Consider the following 19,540-nt stretch of genomic DNA (forward strand, 5'->3'; position numbering starts at 1 on the left):
CTACTAATATCAGACAAAAATAGACTCTAAAACAAACAAACAAAAATTACTAGGGACAAAGAAGAAAATTTTATAATGTTAAAAGGGCCAATCCATTGGAAATATATAGCAATTATAAATATATATAACCTAACAACAGAGCCCCACAAATATAAAGCAAAACTGGGTAGAATTGAAGAAAGAAATAGACAATTCAACTTTTATTAGTTGGAGACTTCAATATCCCACTTCAAGTAATGAATAGAATAAGTAGGCAGAAAACCATCAAGGATATAGAACACTTGAACAACACCATTAACCTACGAGACCTACTAGCCATAAAACATTTCACTAACCCAAGTATAACGTACATTCTTCTCAAGCACGCATGCATGGCACTTTCTCTAGTATAGCTCACATGCGAGGCCATAATACAAACTTCAAATAAATTTAAAATAATCGGAGTCACAAAGTATGTACTCTGACCACAGTGGAATAAAATTAAAAACCAGCAAGAGAAGACAATTTGGGAAATTCACAAATATGTGAAAATTAAACAACAGATTCCTAAATAATAAATGGGTTAAATAAGAAAACACAATGAAAATTAGAAAATATTTTGAGATGAATGAAAAAATACAACATACCAAAATTTATGGGATGCAGTTAATGCAGTCCCTAAAGGGAAATTTATAGCTGCAAAAGTTGATATTAAAATAAAAATATCTCAAATCAGTAACTCCAAGTTTTACCTTAAGAAGCTGTAAAAACAAAAGCAAATTGAACTGGAAGTAAGCAGAAGGAAGATTTCAGTGGGAATTAATAAAATAGAGACTAGAAATGCAATAGAAAAAATGAAACCAAAAGTTGGTTCTCAAAAAGAGCAAAATTGATACACTTTTGTCTATACTGACCAAGAACAAAAAGAGAGAAGACACAAATAACTAAAATTAGGAATAAAAGAGGAGGTATCACTACTGACCTTACAAAAATAAAGAGGACTATAAGGGAATACTATGAACAACTGTAAACCAACAAATTCAATAACTTAGATGTAATGGATAAATTTCTAGAAAGATAAACTACTAAAACTGACTCAAGAGGAAACACAAAATCTGAATAGACTACAAAAAGTAGTGAAAAATTTGTAATCTGAAAACCACAAAACATTGTTGAAAGAAGTGAAAAACCTAAATAAATGGAAAGATATTCCATGTTCATGAATCAGAGGCTTTAATATTCTCCCTAAACTGATCTACAGTTTCAATGCAACCCCTATCAAAATCACAGCTGACTTTTTTGCAGAAATCAACAAGTTGGTCCTAATGGACATTCCAGGGACCTAGAATAGCCAGAACAATCTTTAAAAAGAAGAACAAAGAGGGAGGACTAACACCTTCCTATTTCAAAACTGACTACATAAAGCTATAATTATCAAGGCAATGTGGTATTGCCCCAAGGATAGACATAGATGTCAATGGAATAGAATTGAGAATAAACCTTCTCATTTATGGTCAAGTGATTTTCAACAATGGTACGAAGATAATTCAATGGGGAAAAAAATTGTCCTCAACAAATAGTACTAGGACAAACGGATATTCACATGCAAAACAATAAAGTTGGACCCCTATCTCATACCACACACAAAAATTAACTCAAAATGGATCATAGACCTACATGTAAGAGCCGAAAATATAAAAAATCTTAGAAGAAAACATCGAGGTAAACCTTCATGACTTTGGATTACAAAATGGTCTCAGATATTATAACAAAATAAATAAAATGGATATCATAAAAATAAAAAATGTATTTCAAAGGGCACTAGCAAGAAATGGAAAAGACAAACCACAGAACAGGAGAAAATAATTGCAAATCATGTATTTGATAAGAGTATAGTATAAAGAATATATAAAGAATTATTACAACTCAGTGGTAAAAAGACAAATAGGCTAATTTAAAATGAGCATGAAGCACTTTGGGAGGCCGAGGTGGGTGGATCACTTGAGGTAAGGAGTTTGAGACCAACCTGGCCAACATGGCAAAACCCTGTCTCTACAAAAATACAAAAATTAGCTGGGCACAGTGGCATGTGGCTGTAGTCCCAGCTACTCGAGAGGCTGAGGCAGGACAATCACTTGAACCTGGGAGGCAGAGGTTGCAGTGAGCTGAGATTGTGCCACTGCACTCCAGCCTGGGTGACAGAACAAGACTCCATCTCTAAATAAATAAATAAATGCAAAGAGATTTCAATAGATATTTTCCAAACAAGATATACAAATGGCCAATAAGCACATGAAATGATTCTCAACATCATTAGTCACCACAGAAATGCACATCAAAACCACAATGAGGTATCAATTTATACTCACTAGGATGGCTATAATTAAAAAGATATAATAACAAGTGGTGGCAAGGAGGTGGAGAAATTGGAATCCTCATTCAGTCCTGGTGGGAATGTAAAATGGTGCAGATGCTTTGAAAAACTCCAGCATTCCTCAAATGATGAAACAGAGTTACTGTATGACCCAGTAATACCACTCCTAGTATATTTCATATTGAAAGAAATGAAAACATATTTCCAGGCAAAAATTTGTACATAAATGTTCATCATGGCATTATTCACAAGAGCTGAAAATTAGAAACAACCCAAAAGTCCATCAATGGATGAATGGATTTTCAAAATGTGATATATTTGGCTGGGCGCGGTGGCTCACGCCTGTAATCCCAGCACTTTGGGAGGCCGAGGCAGGCGGATCACAAGGTCAGGAGATCGAGACCATCCTGGCTAACACAGTGAAACCCCGTCTCTACTGAAAATACAAAAAATTAGCCGGGCGCGGTGGTGGGCGCCTGTAGTCCCAGCTACTCAGGAGGCTGAGGCAGGAGAATGGCGTGAACCCGGGGGGTGGAGCTTGCAGTGAGCCGAGATCGCGTCACTGCACCCCAGCCTGGGTGACAGAGCGAGACACCGTCTCAAAAAAAAAAAAAAAAAAAAAATGATATATTTATACAACAGAATATAATTCAGCCATAAAAGGAAATGAAACACTGATATATGCTACAACACGAAGAACCTTGAAAATGTTATTTAGGCATTTATAAAAGGAGCCAATCAGAAAAAAGTACAGAACAAAAAACATTTGACATTTGTATAAAATATGATGATGATGACATTTATATGAAATATCTGTAACAGGCAAGTCTATACAGACAGAAAGTAGATAGTTGCTTAGTACTGGTGGCAGGCAATGAGAAGTGACTGCTAAATGGATAAGGGGTTCCTTTTTGGGGTGATAAAATGTTCTAAAATTAGATTGCATCAATAGTCGCACAATTCTGAGAATATTCTAAAAACCAATAGATTGTGCCGGGCGCGGTGGCTCAAGCCTGTAATCCCAGCACTTTGGGAGGCCGAGACGGGCGGATCACGAGGTCAGGAGATCGAGACCATCCTGGCGAACACTGTGAAACCCCGTCTCTACTAAAAAAATACAAAAAACTAGCCGGGCGAGGTGGCGGGCGTCTGTAGTCCCAGCTACTTGGGAGGCTGAGGCAGGAGAATGGCGTGAACCCGGGAGGCGGAGCTTGCAGTGAGCTGAGATCCGGCCACTGCACTCCAGCCTGGGCAACAGAGCAAGACTCCGTCTCAAAAAAAAAAAAAAAAAAAAAAAAAAAAAAAAAAAAAAAAAACCAATAGATTGTATACCTAAGTGGGTGAACTGTAAGGTATGTGAATTATGCCTCAATAAGTCTGTTAAAATACAATCAAGGACAGGGATCAGGACACTTTTTGTATAAAAGGCCAGACTGTAAATATTTTAGGCTTTCCTAGCCATATACACTCTCTTTTACATATTTTTCTTTATTTTCAACTACATCCCCCAGGGGCCTGATTTGGCCAGTTAGCAGTAGTTTACCCACTCCTGCTCTAGGAAAAGATGTGGTTTCTTGACAAATTACAATTACTATATGTTTTTACCTATCCCTCACTTTCCCCTAACTCATACTCAGAAGGGTAGAGGCAATGTTGATAAAACTATGCAGTCCATCTATATTCCTTCATCAGTTACTTATTTGGAAATATTCCCATTTATGAGGGTTTAGAGAACAGGGAGCAGATGTATACAACAGAAATCAACAAGTATTCTTTAGAGAGACAGAGTACCACGGTCTGATTCATAGGGACCACACTTAGATGATAAAAGGCAGAAGTGCATCTTCAATTATCTAAATAGACATCCTTTCAAAAGGAAAAAAGATTATAGAAAGGTTACTAGATTAGAAAGTTCTGAGGAAACACAGAGGTGTACATGAGAAAGAACACAGAATAAAAAAGAATGGTAGTTAGAAACAAACAAAATGATTGTACTTAAGAGTTTGTGAAATTTCCCTCACATCAATTTGATCTCTTTTCACTAAGATAAAAAATTAAACTCAGGATTACCAACCAAAAAGGAAAAACTTTTAGAAATTGAAAAGCACTATATAAAAATAAGATGTTATTACTATTTTTTAGTAAAGCAAAAGTCCCTATTGAGAATTAAATTACATTTACCTTTGTCTGTTAAGTAGAATTTTTGTTTGTTTATTTTGCTTTGGGGCGGGTAGAGTCTTTTCCCACCTTCTTTTAAAATAAAAACACTTCTCAAAAGAGGGCCTCCTCTACTCCTCAGAGGCAAGGACTTTGGCTTCTTTATCTCTGTATCCCCAGTACCTAGAAAAGTATCTGGTGTGCCAATGTTTTTTGATCTGCGCTCAACAATGGAAGGGAAAAGAAGCAAAATAGTTGGCATAGATCTGGTGAGAGTTTGTTCCAGATCCAAAGAACAATATGAAATAAGAGATTAGCAGGAGGAAGAGAATAAACAGCAAGGGGTTTATATCTCTTGGAGAGGAGAGAAGGTGACAAGTATGGGAAATTAGGAAGTTTTCTTTGTCCAGGTAAGAGAAACCAAGCAGAGCGATCTAGATCTTAAAAATCATACAAAAATGCTATTGATCTGATTTAGAGACAATTTTCTTAGATTGAAAGAAGAAAGGTAAACAGCTAAAAGCAAACCAATAATCTGGTGTGTGGGAGATGGTGATATTGATAGCTCCTAAAAGGGGTAACATTTAAGAATCTGATAGGGGAATTCAGGCAAAGGTAAGGAATTCTGTCTTGTAGAAATTAAGGTAATGAGATATTTAAGAATGTGGGAAAAAGAAAGCAAATGCAATTGAGAGAAGAAAAACAAGATAAGTAATAATTTCAGATGGCTATTAAAGCTATGGAAATAGATGAGTTCTTCCTTAGAATATGTGATAAGAAACAAAAGTGGAGTCCAAACCCGTATATAATCACAGGCAGACAATAAAGATAAAAGATATTTAAAAACATTTTTGGAAAGAGTGGTCCATAGGAAGGGGAATTTTAAAAGAAGAGATATCTAATCTTCTTAAAAGAAGAGGCTATGCCAAAAGTAACTTTGCTTAGGAAGGAATTAGCCATTACAAACTTTTGAAATCAAGATGATGCTGGAGTGGAGAAAAGGATTCTCTAAAGAGAATCAAAAAGAACTGCATCGGGGAAGGCAAACATACCAAATAGCACACTGAACTCTTGTCTTTTCTTTGAAGGTTGCACATTACCTGTTCAAAAGCTGTTGAAGCTTGTCTGCCTTGCTCTATATCAACTGCAGCTGCCATCAATAAACATGTTTTCCGTGCAATCAGAATTACTTGATCAGAAGGACAAAACTGGGACATCTGATAAGAAGTAACCAGAACATCAATGAATAGTGAGAATTCTGCCAGGTGAACACAAACAATCGGAATGAAAATCAGCAACTTCCTGTTTGAATGAGAAAATTCAGCTGGAAAAGCACATGTCACCATAGAAATGATATGAATTATAATACTGATTTATGCTTTCAATTTTATATTATTTTCCATTGTTTTTAGTACCTTCCTAGAGATAAAAAGCTTCATTTCTTCATAGTATTCCTATCTTTTCCAGTGACAAGTAGTATCATTTGCCCTTGTATTTCTATCTAGTGATTTACTTCTTGGTTTATGTTGTAATTTCTAAGTGATTTTTCCCCTGGCAAATAGATTTCCCCCTTTGTATTGAATAGAGCCAAAATTAGTATGTATATTGTCATGGTTGAAAGAGGCATTGGCAAATCTTGACAGGCATTAGGCATGACCTCACCACTAACATTATCTAGTTTTAGGAAAAACTCCCAGCTACTACAATAAAACTCTAGGCCATTTGGATTCTTACACGCCAATCCTACAAGTCCCATCACAAATGCCAAAACTAAAACCATTTATTTCACTTAATTAAAATGGCAGTTACGCCTAAACTTGCAAAGACTATTTCTTAATCTCCCCAAATATTCAGTGATCATAATTATCATTGTTATTAAATTAATAGCATTTTAAGACACCCAATCTCTTTAGGTCTTTGATTACTCTTATGTGAGATGAAGGAGTTGTGCTAGATTGTCTTTATAGTTCTTTCTAGCTCTAAAATTCTTAACATTTAATTGATCTCAACATATCATACCGTGTATTCCTGAATGTGTATGAAGGATATTCTTTAGCCCTTCTCCTTTTATCCTCCTGTCAATACTTGGTCCTCTTTCTGGCATTTAACCTCTACCTTGGAGGCCAACGACTATTTAAAATGCTTATAATTAAATAACAACTCACAAATCACTACACTCAGACCTGCTATAGGAAAGTTATAAAGGAGGCCTAAGTTTCTTATCTCTTTCTTCAGCCCCTGCTGTCCCCAGATACTTATTCTATGTTCTTGTAGACTTATTTCCATAACTCTTCATAATGTGTTGGTAATTAACAACTACTTAGAGTATTCCCCTCCTAAAGATATTGACATTTTAATATAGGACTTTGGGAGGCTGAGATTCCTTCAAAGTCAAAGAAATAAGTCTTAAATGGTAGAACTTTAGCCTCCCTGATGAATGTTTCTGATATTTTGGTATAGAGAGATATGCCCCGCGTTCTTACGCTATACCCTACAAGGAACAAATTCTTCTTAGGTCATTCCCACTTACATATATATTAAAAGTTCCTAGATCAAGAGACAATCCTAGTCTATATTTAGCCCTTTACTATAGCCATAGTGGTTATAGCTTGTTGTGGTCCATACATGAGATACTTATTAAAAGAAACTTACCTTATAAGAAAGTAGGAAAAACTCTCTCATTGTCACTGGATCTTTGTCACATTGCACAGCCAAGTTCCAAGCTGGAAATTAACACGAAATAATATAATAATATGAAATTATGAAAATCTACCATTTAGTCTGTACCATTACAATTTCTGATACTTACGCCTTTGATATTAATATACCAGTAAGGGGGGGCGGAGCAAGATGGCCGAATAGGAACAGCTCCAGTCTCCAACTCCCAGCGCGAGCGACACAGAAGACCGGTGATTTCTACATTTTCTACTGAGGTACTGGGGTAATCTCACTGGGGAGTCGGACAATTGGTGCTGGTCAGCTGCTGCAGCCTGACCAGCGAGAGCTGAAGCAGGACGAGGCATCGCCTCACTGGGAAGCGCAAGGGGAAGGGAATCCCTTTTCCTAGCCAGGGGAACTGGACACACCAACACTGGAAAATCAGGTAATTCCCACCCCATACTGCGCTTTTAGCAAACGGCACACCAGGAGATTATACCCACACCTGGCGGGGAGGGTCCCATGGCCATGGAGCCTCCCTCATTGCTAGCACAGCAGTTTGCATCTAACCGAAACAGCAGCAGCGAGCTGGGGGAGGGGTGCACGCCATTGCTGTGCTTAAGTAGGTAAACAAAGCCGCTGGGAAGCTCAAACTGGGTGGAGCTCACAGCAGCTCAAGGAAACTGCCTGTCTCTGTAGACTCCACCTCTGGGGACAGGGCACAGCTAACCAACAAAGGGGAAGGAGCAGAGGCCTGTGCAGACGCAAACGACTCTGTCTGAGAGCTTTGAGAGAGCAGTGGATCTCCACAACGGAGGTTGAGATCTGAGAATGGACAGACTGCCTGCTCAAGTGGGTCCCTGACCTCTGAGTAGCATAGCTGGGAGACATCCCCCACTAGGGGCAGTCTGACACCCCACACCTCACAGGGTGGAGTACACCCCTGAGAGGAAGCTTCCAAAGTAAGAATCAGAAAGGTACACTTGCTGTTCAGCAATATTCTATCTTCTGCAGCCTCTGCTGCTGATACCCAGGCAAACAGGGTCTGGAGTGGACCTCAAGCAATCTCAACAGACCTACAGCTGAGGGTCCTGACTATTAGAAGGAAAACTATCAAAAGGAAGAAACACCTATACCAAAACCCCATCAGTACGCACCATCATCAAAGACCAGAGGCAGATAAAACCACGAAGATGGGGAAGAAGCAGGGCAGAAAAGCTGGAAATTCAAGAAATAAGAGCGCATCTCCCCCTGCAAAGGAGCGCAGCTCATCGCCAGCAACGGATCAAAGCTGGTCAGAGAATGACTTTGACGAAATGGAGAAGAAGGCTTCAGTCCATCAAATTCTCAGAGCTAAAGGAGGAATTACGTACCCAGCGCAAAGAAACTAAAATCTTGAAAAAAGAGTGGAAGAATTGATAGCTAGAATAATTAATGCAGAGAAGGTCATTAATGAAATGAGAGAGATGAAAACCATGACACGAGAAATACGTGACAAATCCACAAGCTTCAGTAACCGACTCGATCAACTGGAAGAAAGAGTATCAGCGATTGAGGATCTCAATGAATGAAATGAAGCGAGAAGAGAACCAAAAGAAAAAAAGAGAGAAAAAGAAATGAACAAAGCCTGCAAGAAGTATGGGATTATGTAAAAAGACAAATCTACATCTGATTGGGGTGCCTGAAAGTGAGTGGGAAAATGGAACCAGTTGGAAAACACTCTTCAGGATATCATCCAGGAGAACTTCCTCAACCTAGTAGGGCAGGCCAACATTCAAATTCAGGAAATACAGAGAACGCCACAAAGATACTCCTCCAGAAGAGCAACTCCAAGACACATAATTGCCAGATTCACCAAGTTGAAATGAAGGAAAAATCTTAAGGGCAGCCAGAGAGAAAGGTCGGGTTACCCACAAAGGGAAGCCCATCAGAATAACAGCAGACCTCTCGGCAGAAACTCTACAAGCCAGAAGAGAGTGGGGGCCAATATTCAACGTTCTTAAAGAAAAGAATTTTCAACCCAGAATTTCATATCCAGCCAAACTAAGTTTCATCAGTGAAGGAGAAATAAAATCCTTTACAGATAAGCAAAGCTTAGAGATTTTCTCACCACCAGGCCTGCCTTACAAGAGACCCTGAAGGAAGCCTTAAACATGGAAAGGAACAACCGGTACCAGCCCTTGCAAAAACATGCCAAAATGTAAAGACCATCGAGGCTAGGAAGAAACTGCATCAACTAACAAGCAAAATAACCCGTTAATATCATAATGACAGGATCAAGTTCACACATAACAATATTAACCTTAAATGTCAATGGACTAAATGCTCCAATTAAAAGACACAGACTGGCAAACTGGATAAAGATCAAGATCCATCAGTCTGCTGTATTCAGGAGACCCATCTCACATGCAGAGACATACATAGGCTCAAAATAAGGGATGGAGGAAGATCTACCAAGCAAATGGAGAACAAAAAAAAAGTAGGGGTTGCAATCCTAGTCTTTGATAAAATAGACTTTAAACCATCAAAGACAAAAGAGACAAAGAAGGCCATTACATAATGGTAAAGGGATCAATTCAACAGGAAGAGCTAACTATTCTAAATATATATGCACCCAATACAGGAGCACCCAGATTCATAAAGCAAGTCCTTAGAGACTTACAAAGAGACTTAGACTCATACAGTAATAAGGGGAGACTTCACACTCCACTATCAACATTAGACAGATCAACGAGACAGAAAGTTAACAAGAATATCCAGGAATTGAACTCATCTCTGCACCAAGTGGACCTAATAGATATCTATAGAACTTCCACCCCAAATCAACAGAATATATATTCTTCTCACACCACATGGCACTTATTCCAAAATTGACACATAATTGGAAGTAAAGCACTCCTTAGCAAATGGAAAAGGACTGAAATTATAACAAACTGTCTCTCAGACCACAGTGCAATCAAATAGAATCAGGACTAAGAAACTAATCAAAACCGCTCAACTACCTGGAACTGAAAAACCTGCTCCTGATGACTACTGGTACATAACGAAATGAAGGAGAAATAAAGATGTTCTTTGAAACCAATGAGAACAAAGATAAAACACACCAGAATCTCTGGGACACATTTAAAGCAGTGTGTAGAGGGAAATTTATAGCACTAAATGCCCACAAGAGAAAGCTGGAAAGATCTAAAATTGACACTCTAACATCACAATTAAAAGAACTGGAGAATGTTAGAGGAGGGCGGAGCAAGATGGCCGAATAGGAACAGCTCCAGTCTCCAACTCCCAGCGCGAGCGACACAGAAGACCCGTGATTTCTGCGTTTTCAACTGAGGTACTGGGGTCATCTCTCTAGGGAGTGCCGGACAATCGGTGCTGGTCAGCTGCTGCAGCCTGACCAGCGTGAGCTGAAGCAGGGCGAGGCATCGCCTCACCTGGAAGCGCAAGGGGAAGGGAATCCCTTTTCTAGCCAGGGGAACTGAGACACACAACACCTGGAAAATCGGGTAACTCCCACCCCAATACTGCGCTTTAAGGAAACAGGCACACCAGGAGAATATATCCCACACCTGGCGGGAGGGTCCCACGCCATGGAGCCTCCCTCACTGCTAACACAGCCGTCTGCGGCGATCTATCCGCAAGGCAGCAGCGAGGCTGGGGGAGGGGCGCCCGCCATTGCTGAGCTTAAGTAGGTAAACAAAGCCGCTGGGAAGCTCGAACTGGGTGGAGCTCACAGCAGCTCAAGGAGGAAGCCTGCCTGTCTGTGTAGACTCTACCTCTGCGGACAGGCACAGCTGCAGTCCCAGGGAAAGAGCGGGGCCGGTGCAGAGAGGAACGACTCTGTCTGACAGCTTTGGGGAGAGCCGTGGATCTCCTAAAGCGGAGGTTGAGATCTGAGAACGGACAGACTGCCTGCTCAGGTGGGTCCCTGACCCCTGAGTAGCCTAGATGGGAGACATCCCCCACTAGGGGCAGTCTGACACCCCACACCTCACAGGGTGGAGTCACCCCTGAGAGGAAACTTCCAAATAAAGAATCAGACAGGTACACTCACTGTTCAGCAATATTCTATCTTCGGCAACCTCTGCTGCTGATACCAGGCAAACAGGGTCTGGAGTGGACCTCAAGCAATCTCCAACAGACCAACAGACAGTCCTTCTGACTGTCAGAAGAAAACTATCAAACAGGAAGGACACCTATACAAAACCCCATCAGTACGTCACCATCATCAAAGACCAGAGACAGATAAAACCACAAAGATGGGGAAGAAGCAGGGCAGAAAAGCTGGAAATTCAAAAAATAAGAGCGCATCTCCCCCTGCAAAGGAGCGCAGCCCATCGCCAGCAACGGATCAAAGCTGGTCAGAGAATGACTTTGACGAGATGAGAGAAGAAGGCTTCAGTCCATCAAACCTCTCAGAGCTAAAGGAGGAATTACGTACCCAGGCAAAGAAACCAAAAATCTTGAAAAAAAAGTGGAAGAATTGACAGCTAGACTAATTAATGCAGAGAAGATCATAAACGAATGACAGAGATGAAAACCATGACACGAGAAATACGTGACAAATGCACAAGCTTCAGTAACCGACTCGATCAACTGGAAGAAAGAGTATCAGCGATTGACGATCAATGAATGAAATGCAGCGAGAAGCAAAACCAAAAGAAAAAAGAAGAAAAAGAAATGAACAAAGCCTGCAAGAAGTATGGATTATGTAAAAAGACCAATCTACGTCTGATGGGGTGCCTGAAAGTGAGGGGGAAAATGGAACCAATTGGAAAACACTCTTCAGGATATCATCCAGGAGAACTTCCCCAACCTAGTAGTAGGGCAGGCCAACATTCAAATTCAGGAAATACAGAGAACGCCACAAAGATACTCCTCCAGAAGAGCAACTCCAAGACACATAATTGCCAGATTCACCAAAGTTGAAATGAAGGAAAAATCTTAAGGGCAGCCAGAGAGAAAGGTCGGGTTACCCACAAAGGGAAGCCCATCAGAATAACAGCAGATCTCTCGGCAGAAACTCTACAAGCCAGAAGAGAGTGGGGGCCAATATTCAACGTTCTTAAAGAAAAGAATTTTCAACCCAGAATTTCATATCCAGCCAAACTAAGTTTCATCAGTGAAGGAGAAATAAAATCCTTTACAGATAAGCAAATGCTTAGAGATTTTGTCACCACCAGGCCTGCCTTACAAGAGACCCTGAAGGAAGCCCTAAACATGGAAAGGAACAACCGGTACCAGCCATTGAAAAACATGCCAAAATGTAAAGACCATCGAGGCTAGGAAGAAACTGCATCAACTGAGCAAATAACCAGTTATATCATAATGACAGGATCAAGTTCACACATAACAATATTAACCTTAAATGTCAATGGACTAAATGCTCCAATTAAAAGACACAGACTGGCAAACTGGATAAAGAGTCAAGACCCATCAGTCTGCTGTATTCAGGAGACCCATCTCACATGCAGAGACATACATAGGCTCAAAATAAAGGATGGAGGAAGATCTACCAAGCAAATGAGAACAAAAAAAAGCAGGGGTTGCAATCCTAGTCTCTGATAAAACAGACTTTAAACCATCAAAGATCAAAGGAGACAAAGAAGGCCATTACATAATGGTAAAGGGATCAATTCAACAGGAAGAGCTAACTCTCCTAAAATCTATGCACCCAATACAGGAGCACCCAGATTCATAAAGCAAGTCCTTAGAGACTACAAAGAGACTTAGACTCCCATACAATAATAATGGGAGACTTCAACACTCCACTGTCAACATTAGACAGATCAACGAGACAGAAAGTTAACAAGGATATCCAGGAATTGAACTCATCTCTGCACCAAGCGGACCTAATAGACATCTATAGAACTCTCCACCCCAAATCAACAGAATATACATTCTTCTCAGCACCACATCACACTTATTCCAAAATTGACCACATAATGGAAGTAAAGCACTCCTCAGCAAATGTACAAGAACAGAAATTATAACAAACTGTCTCTCAGACCACAGTGCAATCAAACTAGAACTCAGGACTAAGAAACTCAATCAAAACCGCTCAACTACATGGAAACTGAACAACCTGCTCCTGAATGACTACTGGTACATAACGAAATGAAAGCAGAAATAAAGATGTTCTTTGAAACCAATGAGAACAAAGATACAACATACCAGAATCTCTGGGACACATTTAAAGCAGTGTGTAGAGGGAAATTTATAGCACTAAATGCCCACAAGAGAAAGCAGGAGAGATCTAAAATTGACACTCTAACATCACAATTAAAGAACTAGAGAGGCAAGAGCAAACACATCCAAAGCTAGCAGAAGGCAAGAAATAACTAAGATCAGAGCAGAACTGAAGGAGATAGAGACACAAAAAACCCTCCAAAAAATCAATGAATCCAGGAGTTGGTTTTTTGAAAAGATCAACAAAATTGACAGACTGCTAGCTAGACTAATAAAGAAGAAAAGTGAGAGGAATCAAATAGAAGCAATAAAAAATGATAAAGGGGATATCACCACCGACCCCACAGAAATACAAACAACCATCAGAGAATACTATAAATGCCTCTACGCAAATCAACTAGAAAATCTAGAAGAAATGGATAATTTCCTGGACACTTACACTCTCCCAAGACTAAACAGGAAGAAGTTGAATCCCTGAATAGACCAATAGCAGGCTCTGAAATTGAGGCAACAATTAATAGCCTACCCACCAAAAAAGTCCAGGACCAGATGGATTCACAGCTGAATTCTACCAGAGGTACAAGGAGGAGCTGGTACCATTCCTTCTGAAACTATTTCAATCAATAGAAAAAGAGGGAATCCTCCCTAACTCTTTTATGAGGCCAACATCATCCTGATACCAAAGCCTGGCAGAGACACACAAAAAAGAGAATTTTAGACCAATATCCCTGATGAACATCGATGCAAAAATCCTCATAAAATACTGGCAAACCGGATTCAGCAGCACATCAAAAAGCTTATCCACCATGATCAAGTGGGCTTCATCCCTGGGATGCAAGGCTGGTTCAACATTCGCAAATCAATAAACGTAATGCAGCATATAAACAGAACCAAGGACAAGAACCACATGATTATCTCAATAGATGCAGAAAAGGCTTTTGACAAAATTCAACAGCCCTTCATGCTAAAAACGCTCAATAAATTCGGTATTGATGGAATTACCTCAAAATAATAAGAGCTATTTATGACAAACCACAGCTAATATCATACTGAATGGGCAAAAACTGGAAAAATTCCCTTTGAAAACTGGCACAAGACAGCGATGCCCTCTCTCACCACTCCTATTCAACATAGTGTTGGAAGTTCTGGCTAGGGCAATCAGGCAAGAGAAAGAAATCAAGGGTATCCAGTTAGGAAAAGAAGAAGTCAATTGTCCCTGTTTGCAGATGACATGATTGTATATTTAGAAAACCCCATTGTCTCAGCCCAAAATCTCCTTAAGCTGATAAGCAACTTCAGCAAAGTCTCAGGATACAAAATTAATGTGCAAAAATCACAAGCATTCTTATACACCAGTAACAGACAAGCAGAGAGCCAAATCAGGAATGAACTTCCATTCACAATTGCTTCAAGAGAATAAAATACCTAGGAATCCAGCTTACAAGGGATGTAAAGGACCTCTTCAAGGAGAACTAAACCACTGCTCAGTGAAATCAAAGAGGACACAAACAAATGGAAGAACATACCATGCTCATGGATAGGAAGAATCAATATCGTGAAAATGGCCATACTGCCCAGGGTTTTATAGATTCAATGCCATCCCCATCAAGCTACCAATGACTTTCTTCACAGAATTGGAAAAAACGGCTTTAAAGTTCATATGGAACCAAAAAAGAGCCCGCATTGCCAAGACAATCCTAAGTCAAAAGGACAAAGCTGGAGGTGTCACGCTACCTGACTTCAAACTATACTACAAGGCTACAGTAACAAAACAGCATGGTACTGGTACCACAACAGAGATATAGACCAATGGAACAGAACAGAGTCCTCAGAAATAACACACACATCTACAGCCATCTGATCTTTGACAAACCTGACAAAACAAGAAATGGGGAAAGGATTCCTATTTAAAAATGGTGCTGGGAAAATTGGCTAGCCATAAGTAGAAAGCTGAAACTGGATCCTTTCCTTACCCCTTATACGAAAATTAATTCAAGATGGATTAGAGACTTAAATGTTAGACCTAATACCATAAAAACCCTAGAAGAAAATCTAGGTAGTACCATTCAGGACATAGGCATGGGCAAGGACTTCATGTCTAAAACACCAAAAGCAACGGCAGCAAAAGCCAAATTGACACATGGGATCTAATTAAACTAAGAGCTTTTGCACAGCTAAAGAAACTACCATCAGAGAACAGGCAACCTACAGAATGGGAGAAAATTTTTGCAACCTACTCATCTGACAAAGGGCTAATATCCAGAATCTACAAAGAACTCAAACAAATATACAAGAAAAAAACAAACAACCCCATCAAAAAGTGGCAAAGGATATGAACAGACATTTCTCAAAAGAAGACATCCATACAGCCAACAGACACATGAAAAAATGCTCATCATCACTGGCCATCAGAGAAATGCAAATCAAAACCACAATGAGATACCATCTCACACCAGTTAGAATGGCAATCATTAAGAAGTCAGGAAACAACAGGTGTGGAGAGGATGTGGAGAAATAGGAACACTTTTACACTGTTGGTGGGATTGTAAACTAGTTCAACCATTATGGAAAACAGTATGGCGATTCCTCAAGGATCTAGAACTAGATGTACCATATGACCCAGCCATCCCACTACTGGGTATATACCCAAAGGATTATAAATTACTCTACTACAAAGACACATGCACACGTATGTTTATTGCGGCACTATTCACAATAGCAAAGACTTGGAATCAACCCAAATGTCCATCTGTGACAGACTGGATTAAGAAAATGTGGCACATATACACCATGGAATACTATGCAGCCATCAAAAAGGATGAGTTTGCGTCCTTTGTAGGGACATGGATGCAGCTGGAACCATCATCTTAGCAAACTATCACAAGAAGAGAAACCCAAACACCGCATGTTCTCACTCATAGGTGGGAACTGAACAATGAGATCACTTGGACTCGGGAAGGGGAACATCACACACTGGGGCCTATCATGGGGAGGGGGGAGGAGGGAGGGATTGCATTGGGGAGTTATACATGATATAAACGTCATGCACATGTACCCTAGAACTTAAATTATAAAAAAAAAAAAAAAAAAAAAAGACAACTGGAGAAGCAAGAGCAAACACATTGAAAAGCTAGCAGAAGGCAAAAAAGAAATAAAACTTAAGATCAGAGACAGAAACTTGAAGGAGATTAGAGACACAAAAAACCCTCCAAAAAATCAATGATCCAGGAGTTGGTTTTTTGAAAAGATAAAACAAAATTGACATGAACGCTAGCAAGACTAATAAAGAAGAAAAGAGAGAAGAATCAAATAACGCATAAAAATGATTTAAAGGGAGATATCACCTGGAACCCACAGAATCAAACTAACCATCAGAGACTACTTAAACACTCTACGCAAATCCACTAGAAAATCTAGAAGAAAATGGTTAATTTCCTGGACCTTACACTCTTCCAAGACTAACCAGAAGAGTTGAATCCCTAAATAGACCAATAGCAGGCTCTGAAATGAGGCAGATAATTAATAGCCTACCAACCAAAAAAAGTCAGGACCAGCTGGATTCACAGCTGAATTCTAACAGAGGTACACCAGGAGGAGCTGGTACCATTCCTTCTGAACTATTCCAATCAATAGAAAAAAAGAGGGAATCCTCCCTAACTCATTTTATGAGGCCAACATCAACCTGATACCAAAGCCTGGCAGAGAACAACAAAAAAAGAGAATTTTAGACCAATCTCCCTGATGATATCGATGCAAAAATCCTCAATAAAATACTGGCAAACCGGATTCAGCAGCACATCAAAAAGCTTATCCACCATGATCAAGTGGGCTTCATCCCTGGATGCAGGCTGGTTCAACATTCGCAAATCATAAACGTAATCCAGCATATAAACAGAACCAAGGACAAGACCCACATGATTATCTCAAAGATGCAGAAAAGGCTTTTGACAAAATTCAACAGCCTTCATGCTAAAAACGCTCAAGAAATTCGGTATTGATGGAACGTACCTCAAAATAATAAGAGCTATTTATGACAAAACCCAGCTAATATCATACTGAATGGGCAAAAATGGAAAATTCCCTTTGAAAACTGGCACAAGACAGGGATGCCCTCTCTCACCACTCCTATTCAACATAGTGTGGAAGTTCTGGCTAGGGCAATCAGGCAAGAGAAAGAAATCAAGGGTTCCAGTTAGGAAAAGAAGAAGTCAAATTGTCCCTGTTTGCAGATGACATGATTGTATATTTAGAAAACCCCATTGTCTCAGCCCAAAATCTCCTTAAGCTGATAAGCAACTTCAGCAAAGTCTCAGGATACAAAATTATGTGCAAAAATCACAAGCATTCTTATACACCAGTAACAGACAACAGAGAGCCAAATCAGGAATGAACTTCCATTCACAATTGCTTCAAAGAGAATAAAATACCTAGAATCCAACTACAAGGGATGTAAAGGACCTCTTCAAGGAGAACTACAAACCACTGCTCAGTGACATAAAAGAGGCACTAACAAATGGAAGAACATACCATGCTCATGGATAGGAAGAATCAATATCGTGAAAATGGCCATACTGCCCAAGGTTATTTATAGATTCAATGCCATCCCCATCAAGCTACCAATGACTTTCTTCACAGAATTGGAAAAAACGGCTTTAAAGTTCATATGAACCAAAAAAGAGCCCACATTGCAAAGACAATCCTATGTCATAAGAACAAAGCTGGAGGCATCACGCTACCTGACTTCAAACTATACTACAAGGCTACAGTAACCAAAACAGCATGGTACTGGTACCACAACAGAGATATAGACCAATGGAACAGAACAGAGTCCTCAGAAATAATACCACACATCTACAGCCATCTGATCTTTGACAAACCTGAGAGAAACAAGAAATGGGGAAAGGATTCCCTATTTAATAAATGGTGCTGGGAAAATTGGCTAGCCATAAGTAGAAAGCTGAAACTGGATCCTTTCCTTACTCCTTATACGAAAATTAATTCAAGATGGATTAGAGACTTAAATGTTAGACCTAATATCATAAAAACCCTAGAATAAAACCTAGGTAATACCATTCAGGACATAGGCATGGGCAAGGACTTCAAGTCTCTAAAACACCAAAAGCAATGGCAGCAAAAGCCAAATTGACAAATGGGATCTAATAAACTAAAGAGCTTCTGCACAGCAAAAGAAACTACCATTCAGAGTGAACAGGACAACCTACAGAATGGGAGAAAATTTTTGCAATCTACTCATCTGACAAAGGGCTAATATCCAGAATCTACAAAGAACTCAAACAAATTTACGAGAAAAAACAAACAACCCCATCAAAAGTGGGCAAAGGATATGAACAGACATTTCTCAAAAGAAGACATCATACAGCCAACAGACACATGAAAAAATGCTCATCATCACTGGCCATCAGAGAGATGCAAATCAAAACCACAATGAGATACCATCTCACACTAGTTAGAATGGCAATCATTAAAAAGTCAGGAAACAACAGGTGCTGGAGAGGATGTGGAGAAATAGGAAACTTTTACACTGTTGGTGGGATTGTAAACTAGTTCAACCATTATGGAAAACAGTATGGCGATTCCTCAAGGATCTAGAACTAGATGTACCTATGACCCAGCCATCCCACTACTGGGTATATACCCAAAGGATTATAAATTACTCTACTACAAACACATGCACATGTATGTTTATTGCGGCACTATTCACATAGCAAAGACTTGGAACAACCAAATGTCCATCTGTGACAGACTGGATTAAGAAAATGTGGCACATATACACCATGGAATACTATGCAGCCATCAAAAAGGATGAGTTTGCGTCCTTTGTAGGGACATGGATGCAGCTGGAAACCATCATTCTTAGCAAACTATCACAAGAAGAGAAAACCAAACACCGCATGTTCTCACTCATAGGTGGGAACTGAACAATGAGATCACTTGGACTCGGGAAGGGGAACATCACACATCGGGGCCTATCATGTGGAGGGGAGGGGGGAGGGATTGCATTGGGAGTTATACCTGATATAAATGATGAATTGATGGGTGCTGACGAGTTGATGGGTGCAACACACCAACATGGCACAAGTATACATATGTAACAAACCTGCACGTTATGCACATGTACCCTAGAACTTAATGTATAATAATAATAAAAAAAATTTCAATTAA

General features: G+C 39.7%; 1 protein-coding gene across 1 annotated transcript in view; it reads right to left on the reverse strand.

Annotated features, from left to right (window-relative positions):
* Positions 1-19,540, reverse strand: part of TEX11 (testis expressed 11) — a 320,825-nt gene that overhangs the window by 57,270 nt on the left and 244,015 nt on the right. The window contains 2 exon segments of the mRNA XM_033200830.1: positions 5,611-5,727; positions 7,163-7,233. Of these exon segments, the coding sequence (XP_033056721.1) occupies positions 5,611-5,727; positions 7,163-7,233 (188 nt within the window).

The sequence above is a fragment of the Trachypithecus francoisi genome, unplaced genomic scaffold (assembly GCF_009764315.1).
Source record: "Trachypithecus francoisi isolate TF-2019V2 unplaced genomic scaffold, Tfra_2.0 Lachesis_group6, whole genome shotgun sequence".
Classification (NCBI taxonomy): domain Eukaryota; kingdom Metazoa; phylum Chordata; class Mammalia; order Primates; family Cercopithecidae; genus Trachypithecus; species Trachypithecus francoisi.